The sequence below is a fragment of the Sinocyclocheilus grahami genome, unplaced genomic scaffold, assembly GCF_001515645.1.
Source record: "Sinocyclocheilus grahami isolate Dianchi unplaced genomic scaffold, SAMN03320097.WGS_v1.1 scaffold710.1, whole genome shotgun sequence".
NCBI classification, from domain to species: Eukaryota; Metazoa; Chordata; class Actinopteri; order Cypriniformes; family Cyprinidae; genus Sinocyclocheilus; species Sinocyclocheilus grahami.
The window spans coordinates 634,224-648,102 of NW_015505889.1; the positions used below are offsets into that span (position 1 = coordinate 634,224).

General features: G+C 37.2%; 1 protein-coding gene across 3 annotated transcripts in view; it reads right to left on the reverse strand.

The window, feature by feature from the left end:
• Positions 1–13,879, reverse strand: part of ambra1a (autophagy/beclin-1 regulator 1a) — a 91,511-nt gene that overhangs the window by 43,240 nt on the left and 34,392 nt on the right. For all 3 annotated transcript variants that reach the window (XM_016244198.1, XM_016244199.1, XM_016244197.1), the window contains 2 exons: positions 1,988–2,176; positions 816–970 (listed from right to left, as the gene is read on the reverse strand). In XM_016244198.1, the coding sequence (XP_016099684.1) occupies positions 816–970; positions 1,988–2,176 (344 nt within the window). The remainder of the gene's footprint in view (positions 1–815; positions 971–1,987; positions 2,177–13,879) is intronic.

The window sequence follows — 13,879 nt, forward strand, 5'->3', positions numbered from 1 at the left end:
CTCTGCTGTAGAGAGCACAGAGAGCTGATCTACATAGGGCAGACCACCAGTAATAACCAAACATCACAATAATCACACGTCATGAAAGGAATGACTACATTGACTAAAAATGGAGGGAAAAAAGTGTAGTAAATGGGTTTTATGATCCATCTGGAGTCTTCACTTTGAGAATGATTTGGAAAACATTTAAATGGAAAATTTGTGATTTCATTTAAAAAAATACAGTACTTTTTGTTATAAATATTTAGATGGAAGTCCTGCTTTTAGAAGACAATTTTTTTATTTGTTTACTTTTTTATTATTTAAAAGTGTCTATTTTATTCATTTATTTTTATTTAAGATTTATTTTTGGCGTTTTTGCCTTTATTATGACAAGACAGTAATGAGACAGGAAGCGAAGTAGGAGAGAGAGGGGGGACAGGATCGGGAAAGGTCCGTGAGCCGGGACTCAAACTTGGGATGGCTGAAGCGCAACAGCGCTATATGTCGGTGCGTTGCCCACGAGGCTATTGGCGCCAGCTCATTTTTATTTGTTGACCTTGATCAATTTATTACACTGAATAACTGACATCCTATATAAGAAGGCCATCTAATTGTTTTTTTTTTATTATTATTGTAAGATACGTGTACAGATTTCCAGCTTACCTTCACAGAGTTTAATTTAATTTTAAGGAGGTATTGTGGTTTAGATTTCTAGAAACAAATAGTGCTTTCTTTTGTCTTAAGACATGGTCACATATTTTGTTTTACATCGTGACGGTATTGAGAGCTGCGGCAGTCTCTAAGAAGAAGATGTGACGTCAGCAGTGACATACCCTCATGGACGTCTCTCCTCCGTGGGGCTGCTGCAGTCTGAAGACCTGTGCCACCATGTGATCAGTGATCTGATGAAGCAGGATGCGGCGAGACGCCAGACCCACCATCACGTAACGACCCATCGGAGACAAACTGACAGAGATGGCATTTGGACCTGTGACAAATACGCATGGAAACGTTGACTGAAAACTACAGGCTAAGCCAAACCATTAGAAAATCACCACAATTGTGTGAAACAATTTCAACAAGACTGGGATACATGACTTTTTGTTAAAGCGGCAATATAATAAAGCAATGCACTGAATGAGCTAGCTAAGCAGTAACTACATATAAATAGTCAAATCATGGCAGTAAGCCTATTGTGAAAAAAACTGAACTAAAATTATGAAAATCCAATGAAAATATTTTGAACCCTATTAATACAAAAATGTTCATTTTGTACATTATTAATTGCTGTAAACATTATAAGCAGAGGATTCAGACCAATCTGTTAAGCGTGAAATTAGAAAAGTTCACACTTAGACCTGCTCAGACTGTAATTATAGCTAATATAATTTTTCATCCTAAAACCTAATTGAATTTCATAGCCATTTAACTTTAGAAATCAGCCTTGCTTGGCGTGTGCATGAGCCAAAGAGTGCTAGCGATGTGATCAGCAAATGGAAACGAACGATTTAGTATTGAGGACCCTGGTTGATTGCTCTCATTAATCCACTGTTACTGGATAGGATGAATGATAGTTCCTTGAGGCCTGTACAGCCAATGGTGATGACCAAACCGCATAGAGGGAGAGGGAGAGAGAGAACAGCGTTTCAAATCACTTTAATCTAAAACAAGCAGGACTCATACTTCCTCATCATTGGTTTCCATTAGCAGCCTGGTCCCAGCCCTGCCTTCATTTGGCTTTTAAATGGGGACTATCTAATTAAAGCTGCTCTAAAAGAGCTCCATCACTGCTGTTTGTTCAGCCAATTAGAGGGAAAGTGAGTGCACAATGCAAACAGTCGTGTCCCTTTGCATTCGATTTAATTAAGCACAAGTTTAAAATAATTTCAGCTCTGATGGCTCAATCAGTGTCTTAAACGCTCGTCAGCACAGGGAGGAGAGTCATGTTTTTACAAAACTAACAGCCCTTATGAGGTCGAGCGGTTCATGTCTCAGGGTCACTCACCAAATCTCTTGGAGTAGAGCATCTCTCCCAGGTTGTGTGGGGCCAGGGAGTACACAGCCAAGATGCCCTCATCAGGAAAACCCCTCTGACTGCTGGGAATGAACACAGCAAGCAGCTGCCCGTCTGCTGAGATATCACAGCTCGCATCATTGTAGATCTTACAGTTGGGCACCAACACATTTACCGACGCTAAAAAAGAAATCAGACACAAGAGTCTAAATTAGGGTTGCACCAATATGGAAACTGCGCCTGGTAATGATAACCGATGATTATTTGGATTTTGAAGGCAATGTATATTGGCCAATATTAGATACAGTAATAATCTACATTTTGCCAGACTGATTACATTACATGTTTCAAATAACACCAAACATCACATACAGATTAAAATTGCTTTGAAAATATTTTAAAATACGTACAGCCAAATATCTTTTTATGAAGATTAAATGGAAGATGTACAATTTAATTTAAAGTTAAATGGAGGGAGAAAAAAAAGATAAATCTACATACTGTGAGTAAACAATTCATCTATTTGTGTTTAAGAATAGGTAAGCCAACTAGAAATAATGTGCAATCACATGGTCATTTGAATATAATGTATTAGATCAAATATAATGGCCACTTTCACTCACTGGACTGATACTAAAATTTTACATTTACATACCAATACTATTATGACTGCAAAAATATCACGTCTCTAGTCCAAACCAACACATACATTTTGTTTTGGAGTAGTGAAAAACAGGGAATGCTTTAAACATAGTTATAGTTAAAGGAGCTTTAAATGTTAAATATTGAAAAGCAAATCTGCTGTATTTAAACTAAACATTAAACTCCACTTTTTAGAGCAAGGTCATTAAACTAGCATGCTCGTAAAATTTGCCAAAAACTGATTGCATTGTCAGCCTCTGCATCTGCCAGATTTATATTTCGCATCCAAATCTCTGTTTGCACACGAGCAGTACTCTGTGTAACAACCTTTTTGCTAAATTAGCAGAAGCTGCAGAATTGCCATAAGTTGAGCCACAATAAAAGTGATTTAGCGACTAACAGAAAGCCACATCTGTTCAGCCCACACTAATGAATAAGAGAGCAGAGTGGCAGGAGAGAGAGAGGGAGAGAGAGAGCGAGAGAGAGAGAGAGAGAGAGTATGTACCCTTCTCATTTCAGCACATAAACCTCACACACACACACACATAAAAGACATCTAGTACTACCATTCTGCCAAGCAGGATGCAGAGAGAAAATTATAATGTTTCTGCTCTGGAAACCACGTCAACTCCAAAATTAATTGCGATTCCTGTTTTCATTTTCTGTTATACACATAGCATAATCCTTTACTGTTTCCATGGCAATTTGCATCCTGATGAAGCCATCTTTCAACAAACAGAATGGTAGTAATATTCAGAAAACAAACACTGTGTAAACAGGGATATTACAACACAAATGTAAGTGAGCGGAGACAGCTGATTCATAACAACTGTTTAGATGAAGCGACTTATTCAAAGCATTAACAGAACAATAACGTGCTGCTCTGGTCTCATGCATCAACGTGTGTCATTGCGCAGAGGTCTCTGAATAAAGCATTAGGTGCGTGTGTGTGGGAGGTGTAATTAGGGCTATTTGTGATTTAGAATGTGAGCGTGTGATTGAAGTGTTTGTCATTTCGCTGGAGAACGAGTGTGTGTGCGGACGGCGCTGGAAAAAGTGTGAGGGCACAAGCTAAACAAGAGCAGGTGAGTTTTGGCAGGTGACTGCAAGTCATTATGCACATTTAGAAAGATGGATTCGTTTTAATCACCCAGTGTGTATTTGTGTATCTGTGTGCATGTGCTCACCGAGTAAGGTCAAGAGAGTCTGAGAGGACAGGAGGGGAGATTTAAGCAGGAGTGTGTTAATTAAATAGGGTAGTATTTTAGTGCAGTGATGAGGCTGCTGCCCAGCAAGACCTGCATTTCACTCTCTGACACACATACACACACACGTCCATCCACCCACAGTCACTCATGCCCACTCATTCACTGCAGGCCAACAGGAGCTGGGAGAGAGGAAGAGGGAAACTGGTTTTTGATTAAAAAAAAAAGAGCAATAATAGTGATGATGAAAAGTCACCACCTGCAGTTCTGAATGTGGTATTTGCATTCAATGCTCAAGTGTGTATCACATAGAAATCAATAAAATAATAATCACCTGAATGTTTGTAAATGCCTCCCTCTGTCTCTTACCTATATTCAGGGGTGCACACAAGTCGTTTCAGTCTGGTTCTCATGAGAGCACCTGGAAATTTGGTTTGGTGCTCACACTGCACATTAATGGCCATTAAATAGAACTACAAAAAATAAGATAATTAATAATAGTAATAATAACATTGTTGCACATTATTTATTTTTATTAATAAAATAATAAATAAAGTGTGATAATACTATTATATTTTAAAATAAAAAGTGAGTATTAAATAAAAATAAAATTATTTTATAATACACTTAAAAATTTTCAAACCTAAAATAAGCTCTTATTTTGGTGGGTTGTGGGCAAGTAATTATATGCACTGCCGGTTTTAGCGCTGCCAAGTGAAGCACGTCGTTGAATGAAAAACGTTCAGTTTTGCTCTGAAACCAAGCAGTGCATAGCTTAGATTTATGCTTTTAGAAATGAACGGTCTGAACTTATTTACTCAGCACATTTTTTTATTTTGGTCGCGCATGCGCACCACTGCCTATATCACTCTTTTCTTCTGCGGTGTAAAAATGATTTTTCAAATATTCTCCAAAATGTTTTTCTATGCCACTGATTTTTGAAAAATTAGCGATTTATTGATATTTTTGCCATTTTGTTTGTTACATACAGCAGAAAAAAACAGCATAGGAAATAGTCTCATAAAGACACAAATAAAATACATTTATATTGCCCTTCCGGGCTTCAATATAAATGCTTTCATCAATAGCTACATTTTATTTACATTCTAGATTGATAAAGCACGTGAAAAAAAAAAAGAGAATCACACAATTGAACCTGCCTCTCACTATGATAAAGGCAAAATGAAATTAAAACTCTTTTGAAAAATTAGCGATTTATTGATATTTTTGCCATTTTGTTTGTTCCATACAGCAGAAAAAAACAGCATAGGAAATAGTCTCATAAAGACACAAATAAAATTGCCCTTCCGGGCTTCAATATAAATGCTTTCATCAATAGCTACATTTTATTTACATTCTAGATTGATAAAGCACGTGAAAAAAAAAAGAAAATCACACAATTGAACCTGCCCCTCACTATGATTTAGGGTTTAGATGGGTTTGTGGCTGACACAGAATGATAAACGAAGCGCTCAGGACTCCAGCTGCTGTGGACAGAGAGCATCTGGACAACTGAAATAAATCAGACTTTTACAGTCATATTTATACTGGATCCATTCCATCTACCCAGCCAATGGGCTCAGACTGGTTTAGTCCAGAATTACTCACTCCAATTACACTCTCTGTCATTTGCAAAGTCACTCTATCTGAAACTACAGTACAAAGTCATCAAGCAGTTAACTGACAGAAAATAGTAGCAGTGACACAAGTAGTTACAGAGATTTCCTGGGCATGACTTCTGCAGAGGAGCTTGGGAAATGTGTCTGAGAGAGTGCCTCTTGTCACTGAGAGACTAAATGAGCAAGAATGAGAGACAGGGATAAGGAACAGATTGAAAGAAGCAGTGGATTAACACATCCCTGGAAAAAACAATAAAACATCCAGAATAACCTAGTTTCAAGGTCGACAAATACTGAGTACACAAACATTCATAAAAGCACAAACATCCCGCTTCCACACGCATATATACAAAGAGCCCTTTAGATGACAGAGAAGAAACACTGCTACGATAATATTCTTTTAAATGGCACAAAACCACAGACCTGATGTCAGTTTAAGTGACTATTAATATCACAGCACCTGAACATTAGAAAAAAATAAATAAATACCAGAAATGAGATACATTAGCTGTAGTCCAGCTACATCTTCCAAAAAAACATCTACTCTAGCACTTTACCCAAAAACACTAAGTAATTTTCTTATAGATTATGCTTTTACTCAAGGTGACTTCCAGTACATATGTTATAGGGACAATCCTCCTGCAGTAACATTGGATTCAGTGTCTGGTGACAGTTCATGGGTCATTGATTTGAACAACATTGACAACATGTTAGTTACTTGTCAGATTGCTAACCTAGTGTACATGCCCAAAACAAGTGGTCTTAGTTTACAGTCTTGAAGCTTAACAGCATTAATCACACTCGTGTAACATATAATGGATAGTGAAGGGAAAGGGAGAGAGAAAAGAAAAATTTTTGTTGGTGTAAACAGGCTTTAACACAGACTATGGCACTTGGCAAGTTTCACACTTTTAAATTACGGCTTTCAATTCTGATTTATACCAACTGAAAGAATAGCTAAGTCCACACCACAACTATAACAATAATGCTACAGAGGAACGATATCATTGGAATCCCTTTAAGTACTTTTTTTCCCAAGATAATAAAATAAAATAAAGAGGTTGTGCTCTTTTTTTCATTAAATGTAGACATGCTATTGAGGCCATAATGTAATGAAGCAGCAGCTGCAAGCGCTTTACACTATGCGCTCACTATGATATAGATGCAGCGTATTTCATTTCCTTTATAGCTGTGGGTATACTAAACATGTTGAAGCATTTTACATAAAATCCTCTTCATCATTTATCAGAAAAATGAATATTCATAGACTCTTGTTGCATTTTTGCATCCATGGTTCTGGTATGTGTGTAAAGTATCTATTATTATCTTGAAGCTGGAGCTTTACAGCCATTGAAAAAGCCCTTCAGCTTCTGAGGATTTACAGAGAAATAAAGCACACCTTAACACTACAATCACAGCCTTGCATTGACAGTCTCAAGTGTCACAAAAATCCTCTCACTGCACTAAAACCAATGAGTTTGCTTTTATGAAAACCGCATGGGAGTGAACTTGCACACACATAAAAAGAAAATTAAAATAGAGGGGGAAGGAAGGGGAACAAAAATCACACATCTTATTCACAGAATGACTACCTGCTACATCTGCTTTGCTCTAACGAGAGAGGACTTTGTGTTAAAAAAGAACTAGAGCGGAGCATTTAATTTGATTTGACTCATAGCTCTCCTACTTAAAATAAAACTAGTGTGTGCTGCTATCCCAGCAAAAGTCCACATAGCCCTTAGCAATTCTGTGATTTCAATTAAGGCAACTCCGAAACATCTTAGATTTCAGGAACTGCAACATCGTAGGGCTTGGAAATGTTTTGTCTTTGATCCTCTGTTTTGGTCTTTATATAGAACAAAATGTACACAGGGCTAAAGATTTCATCTTAACCGCAACAAAGCAGAGAACAGGAGAAGAGCTGCTGGAGGCAGCATCATAAATGTCAGTGTTTACCTGCTGCTGAGGCCTTGTTCCTAGCTTCCAAAAAAAACAAAAAAAACATTGACAACTATCCCTCTCCTAATTATACATTAATGAGCTGGGTGGTGTTACAATGATAAATCAGCTATGATGTCTTATATTTAGTCTGAGTTACAATTACACTGATTTATGATCCCAGCAGATTCCTGACATTATTGACTTTGGAAGGATGATGTAAATGGATAAGTTCCCATAACCCTCTGTAGCTTTTTGAGCAGGATTTGTCCACAGTCTGTGTTGGTAGCTGAAAATTCCCAAACCACTCTCTAACAATCATTTCTCTGAAAAGTCTTGTTGACCTTCCTTCTTACCTGGTTCTGCAATTCTCTTGTTTTTTATTGATGTGAGTTACAATAGCATTCAAATTGTTTGGGTTAGTATGATTTTTTTTTAAAGAAATTAATACTTTAATTCAGCAAGAGTGCATTCAATTGATTAAAAGTCACAGTGAAGATGCTTATAATGTTACAAAATATTTATATTTCAAATAAATGCTGATCTTTTGAACTTTCTATTCAAAAATATAATCAAAAAAGTATCATGGTTTCCACAAAAATATTAAGCAGCACAACTATTTTTTAACATTGCTAATAATATGAAATGTTTCTTGAGCACCAAATCAGCATATTAGAATGATTTCTGAAGGACCATGTGACACTGAAGACTGGAGTAATGGCTGATGAAAATTCTGCTTTGCCATCACAGAAATAATTATTACATTTTAAAATATATTAAATTAAGAGTTGATTGATCAAATATATGCAGCCCTGGGGAGCAAAAGAGAATTTGTTTCATTACTTCAACATTAAAAAAATCTTGCATACCCCCAACTTTTGAATGGTACAGTGTAAAGCTTACAAACCTTAACAATGGTAAAACCAATGCTAATTCTACAGTGTTGCAGTACAGTTCTGTGGCTTTCATGATCATAAAGGCCTGTTCACAGCAAAAACGAAAACTATAACAGTAACAGCTGATGAAAATTCTGCTTTGCCATCACAGAAATAATTATTACATTTTAAAATATATTAAATTAAGAGTTGATTGATCAAATATATGCAGCCCTGGGGAGCAAAAGAGAATTTGTTTCATTACTTCAACATTAAAAAAATCTTGCATACCCCCAACTTTTGAATGGTACAGTGTAAAGCTTACAAACCTTAACAATGGTAAAACCAATGCTACCTCAGTGATAATCTAGCAAGTTAATATTTAAACACAGATATTTGTTAGGATTAGCTACATGGTTATGGACAATATTGATGCACATGGAAGCACACTGCTTTTGTCCTAGACCTGACCTCACGAAACTGAAGCATGAGTCCTGCTGTTTTCTCTACTTTGGATTAACCCCCATAATAGACTGTTGCTGTTTTATCCAAATATCATCATCTTCGCTATTTTTTACACCCCACTACAACGGCATCTTTATACCATTTGACATCAAAGCTGGTCTAAGTCTTAAATGGCACCAAGATGATGGGAAGAAAGGTCACCCGGCCAGCACAAATGAGAAATGTCTTTTTGGGCATCCCATAAACTGACACACACACACAACTCATTCACACACTTTGGAACAGATGTTAGATTACAGAGCCAGGAACCTTGGCTAGTGTAGCACCCCTAGACAGAGAGTTTGTATTATATTATATTGGCGGAGTTTACTTGTTTTGTGTACTTGTTATTAAACTTGCATGCACCTTGGTGCTTTGTATCACCACCAGAGCTTGTCACGTTCTCTTCTCTATTAAAACAATGGCTAAGTTTGATGTAGAGCACTTCCACCCTCTGTACTTGAGACACTCTGTTTATTTCAGATTCTTAAAGCCATATATTATCATGAAGTAGATGCATCAGAGAGCAAGGAAACATCTTAGCTCATTAATACTTCTGCTCTTAGGCTGAGTTGGCCAGAAACTAGGTTTTTGAGGAAAGAGTAGTTAGTAAGGAGAATTCAAGCTCACATTTGATAATGAGCTTGCTCAGCTAAAGGCCCATCATGCTCAGATGTCTTTGCCTCAGATTTGCATTAGCCCAATAGATTTCTCCACCTCTGTAGGCACAAATGAGTCCAAGGATGGGTTTTTTGGAATTGGCCGGTAGTTTATTTTGTTCCAGAGTTTGGTGAAACTGAGAAGAGGGAAGAGATGGCTGTGGATGGCTGGTAGGTGTCCAGTGCTACTGAGTATGTTGACTGCTCAGAGATATCAGTCATTGCGCAGGCGAGTGATTCACCTGTCGTGCCTCCTACGGCTGAACAATGTCATTATCGCCTCTTGGAGGTGCCTGTCCCTGCTTTGTCAGGTGATAGGGTGCAGAACCTTAATTGTGTGCTGGTTGAGGCAGGCAGGAAGGACTTTAGTGGACAGGTATGTGACATCTCTCTTACTGGTCATTCTCTGACAGGATGAGACATCTTAGAATACATAGAATGAATCCGTGTTTGTTAAATGGAGCCTTTTCTAATCTGTTCACTGGTTCCTAAAGTTCTCTGTTATCAATTTCTTACAGAAAGGCTGGCAAGGTTATAAAGTTCAAGGCATCAATTTGGTAGTGGATCAGATTGAGTTTTTTCCCAAACCATTTGTCTGGGGAACACTATGTTGTGCTTATATGAACTTGGTGAAACTGAAGTGTTGTTCAGAGTCCCTGAAGCCACTTCGGGTCTTCATATTTATTACTGTGGAAGCTGTTTGCGTGTTTTCCTCAGTGTCAGGGTTTTTATACTTCACTAAACTAGAACTAAAACTAAAACCCATAAACACATTTTTGTTACTTGAAATCAAGCAAACTTTAATAAAATATAAAGAATAAACTTATTTTCAGTTAGTTTTTTTTAGTGAGCATTTCTCATTTACATTTAGTTGAACTTGATGTACTAAAATAAAATGAATAAAAAAAACTATATAGACCTATTTAAAAAAAATAATTAAAAACAACAAAATTACTAAACCTTTAAATAAAATTCAAATAAAAACTAAGCCAAAATATACAAACCATGAAAGTATCTCAATGATACCATAATAACAATGTTCAGTTTCCAATTGTACATTAGAGCCAGGCATAAATGCGTTACTGCTTTGTCTTATACTACACTGGCCAGGGTTCACGTCTTCACAAGGTTCAGATCAAATACCTGCAGCTAAATCACCATCATCACAATGAAAATATCAACTCAACTTCTATTACTGACCAAATTACAGAGCAAGTCATTACTTTTCATACAGTATGACCTAAAAATCATACCATCTACACTAATGGTTATATAGCCTGAAGTCTGACAAGCTATTTTTGAATAGCTATTTTTAACAAGTGCATTGGATTTCTAACGGATATGTCCTTCTGCAATTTTTGGATGAAAAACATTTCTTCGAATTAATGTATCTAACTGATTCTGCAATATGTAAGCCAGAGCACATAAAGCATTTTCTAAGAAGATTAAGTGCTTTTTCTTTCAATTAAACCAGACTGCATTAAAATAATTATAGAGGAAAGAATCATATAGACCACCATAAAGAAAAAAAATTCACAAAAGCCCAGTCGTGCTTAATTAAAAGCTATGACAAGAGCATGTCTAATGGAAATGTTTCGATCTTAAGTGTTATGTAGAACAATAAGCTTCTACGAATTCAACATGAGCAGTTTAAGTATTACTCAGTGCTATGACTGCAGCACAATATATGAACTTCTAATGGGCTCCAAAATCAATAGCACAGTTTATTTGACATCTAATGCCTATAACGGGTTTCTTGTATTTGTAATTAGACTGCACTGATGCGCCAGAGGGAATGTGCACTGTGGGAAGACCGAAGAATGCACTCAGGACTCTGTAGAGTGGAAGCAGCCTGCTGGGAAGTGAAGAGGGCTTCTGTCCAGGGGGTCAGTGTTCTGCTCAGCCGACACAGTCCAGCTCTACCTCCCGCTATTTCCCATTTACTTTAGTAATACTTGTAGCAAATCTGATGCTATGTGCACTGATACCAAACAACTGCTGGCTTTCTTCTTTACAATAACTCAAACTGTGATCGATGTTAGTTAACATTCACTTTTTCACTTTGCAAGCTGTGTGGATCTAACAAAAATTGATTATTTTCTCAGTACTGTCTGCTGAAAATGTAAGTCTATTGTAACTCAACTTTGTTATTAATTTTGAATGAAAATGTAAAAAAAAAAAAAAAAGTTGCACGTTGAAAGCACAGGAATAATTTATTCTACAGTGTTGCAGTACAGTTCTGTGGCTTTCATGATCATAAAGGCCTGTTCACAGCAAAAACGAAAACTATAACAGTAACATTAGCATCCATACCAATGGATGATATCGATCTGTTTATTCCAACTGCGCACTTATGTGCAGAACTTGAATTCAAGAAGGAAGGATTTTGATCGGCTGTCAAAGTTTTTAGCCATTCATCAGCTGAAAAAAATGCACTGAAAGTGATTCCAACAATATGATTGTCTGCATCTTTATTATTATAGTTGCGTGGTGTGGACTCATTCTTAGTCTGAATGGACCACCTTTCTTATCAGACTGAGAAAACTTCCTATGATCAACCCTTGGGACAACCATGACCGCCTGTATGCACCAAACAGATATAAAATAATAGCAAAAACAATTAGAATGAATTCTTAGTTGGCAGCAAATCTTTCAATTAGGGCTGGGCGATAAATCGATTTTATCGATTAACTCGAATGTGTAGTTTACGTCGATTTGTTTGAATGAAAATCGGTTTTCTCTTGAAGGGGAGGTTGATTGCGATTTCACTTTTTTAACGTTAGTTAGTTTGTAATGTTGCTGTTTGAGCATAAACAATATCTGCAAAGTTACGAAGCTGAAAGTCCAATGCAAACGGATATATATCGTCTTTTAAAATACTGGCAGATTAATGCCTACAAAAACGGCTGGTAGGGACTACAACAAGTTACTTCCCGGGTTCATGACGTAACAAACCCAGATAAACCCCACCCTCGGGAAAAGGCAGCAAAGGGGGCGAGGCCATGCTGTGCTGCATAAGAGAAGAGGAAGAGAAAACTAGAGGTGCACGTAAAAATCTATTCATATATGAATCGCGATTCTGGCTTCTAACGATTCTAATGGATTCACAAGTTTCAAAACCAATGTTCTAAAGCAGCGGTTCTCAATCCTGTTCCTCGCGTCGCCCTGCTCTGCATCTCTCTCTCTCTCTCTCTCTCATTCAGATCGTCAGATCAGCTCCACGTGAGTGGCGCAATCCGACAAAAGACAATAGAACCCAGTGATGTTGTCTACACTGGATGCTGCACGATGCGACGCACCACGATCCCCATCAGTAAACTGATGCCTTGTTCTATTTATGACGAACTGTACTGACACTACGTTCAGATGATTTGCAACTGTAGTGTCAACCAGTGTAGACAGACTTTTAGCGCAGCGGGGCGCGGCAAAACAACTGTCGCCGCGTCTGGTGTGTAGACACAGTCAAACAGCGTCTGATCTATTACAAATAATAATTTATATATATTAAAAAAATCCTAAAACAACGGCATTACAAGATGGAATTATAGACTAGAAAAGATATTTACACTTGCTCTGTCCAACGTCCATGACACTAACTGCGGAGTTGGCAGTTTTAATCTCTTAACGCCGAATGTGCACTTGGATGGTGAGATACATGATGGGCTAGTATAAAAAAAAAATGTAATAACTTAAGACCTTTCCAGCTCAGATACTTTCTCAGATACAAATTTGACTGGTAAATGATAAAGAATGATGGCCCCTTTTGCATTGCATATCAGGGATGACAAATTGATAAAAAGACATGCTATTTATGACTAGATGTAACTTTTGATACTTCGCGGTGGCTCTCTGACTGACTTTGCCCTATCAGTGTGGTTCCCATGAAAAAAATTGTGAAGACCACTGACCTACAGTCTTACAAACATTTAGAAACTGTATCCGGTATGATAAGAATGTTATGTTACATTTTATGTTATGTTACTTTATGTTGCATTTTCACTGTTTACAATGGCAGGGCCTGCCATCATGTCTTTTTGGCTTGTTGTTTCTGTTTGCACTTTAACCCCAAGGGGGAAATCCAGAACAAATCCCAGAAGGGAAAATCAAAACAAAATAAAGTTAAAACTTGTTTTGAACAATTTCTTTGTCATCTGCAGATTGATTTTAAGTAGGGAGGGAAAAATCGATTTAAATCATAAATCAAATTTTTTGTGGAAAAAAATCGGGGATTTTTTTTAGGCCATATCTCCCAGCCCTACATTCAATCCATCTTTTTCAATCCATCAATACTTTACAATTAACACGATAAGCCACTACAAACCATATTTTGCAGGATGTTGTGAAGCCAGAGATTTTTTTTCAGGATGTTTGGGGCAAAGCTGGGGATTCTGCAAGCCAAGAAGTGTAAAGGGATTTTCCAAAACAATTGTGCGTGTTTGAA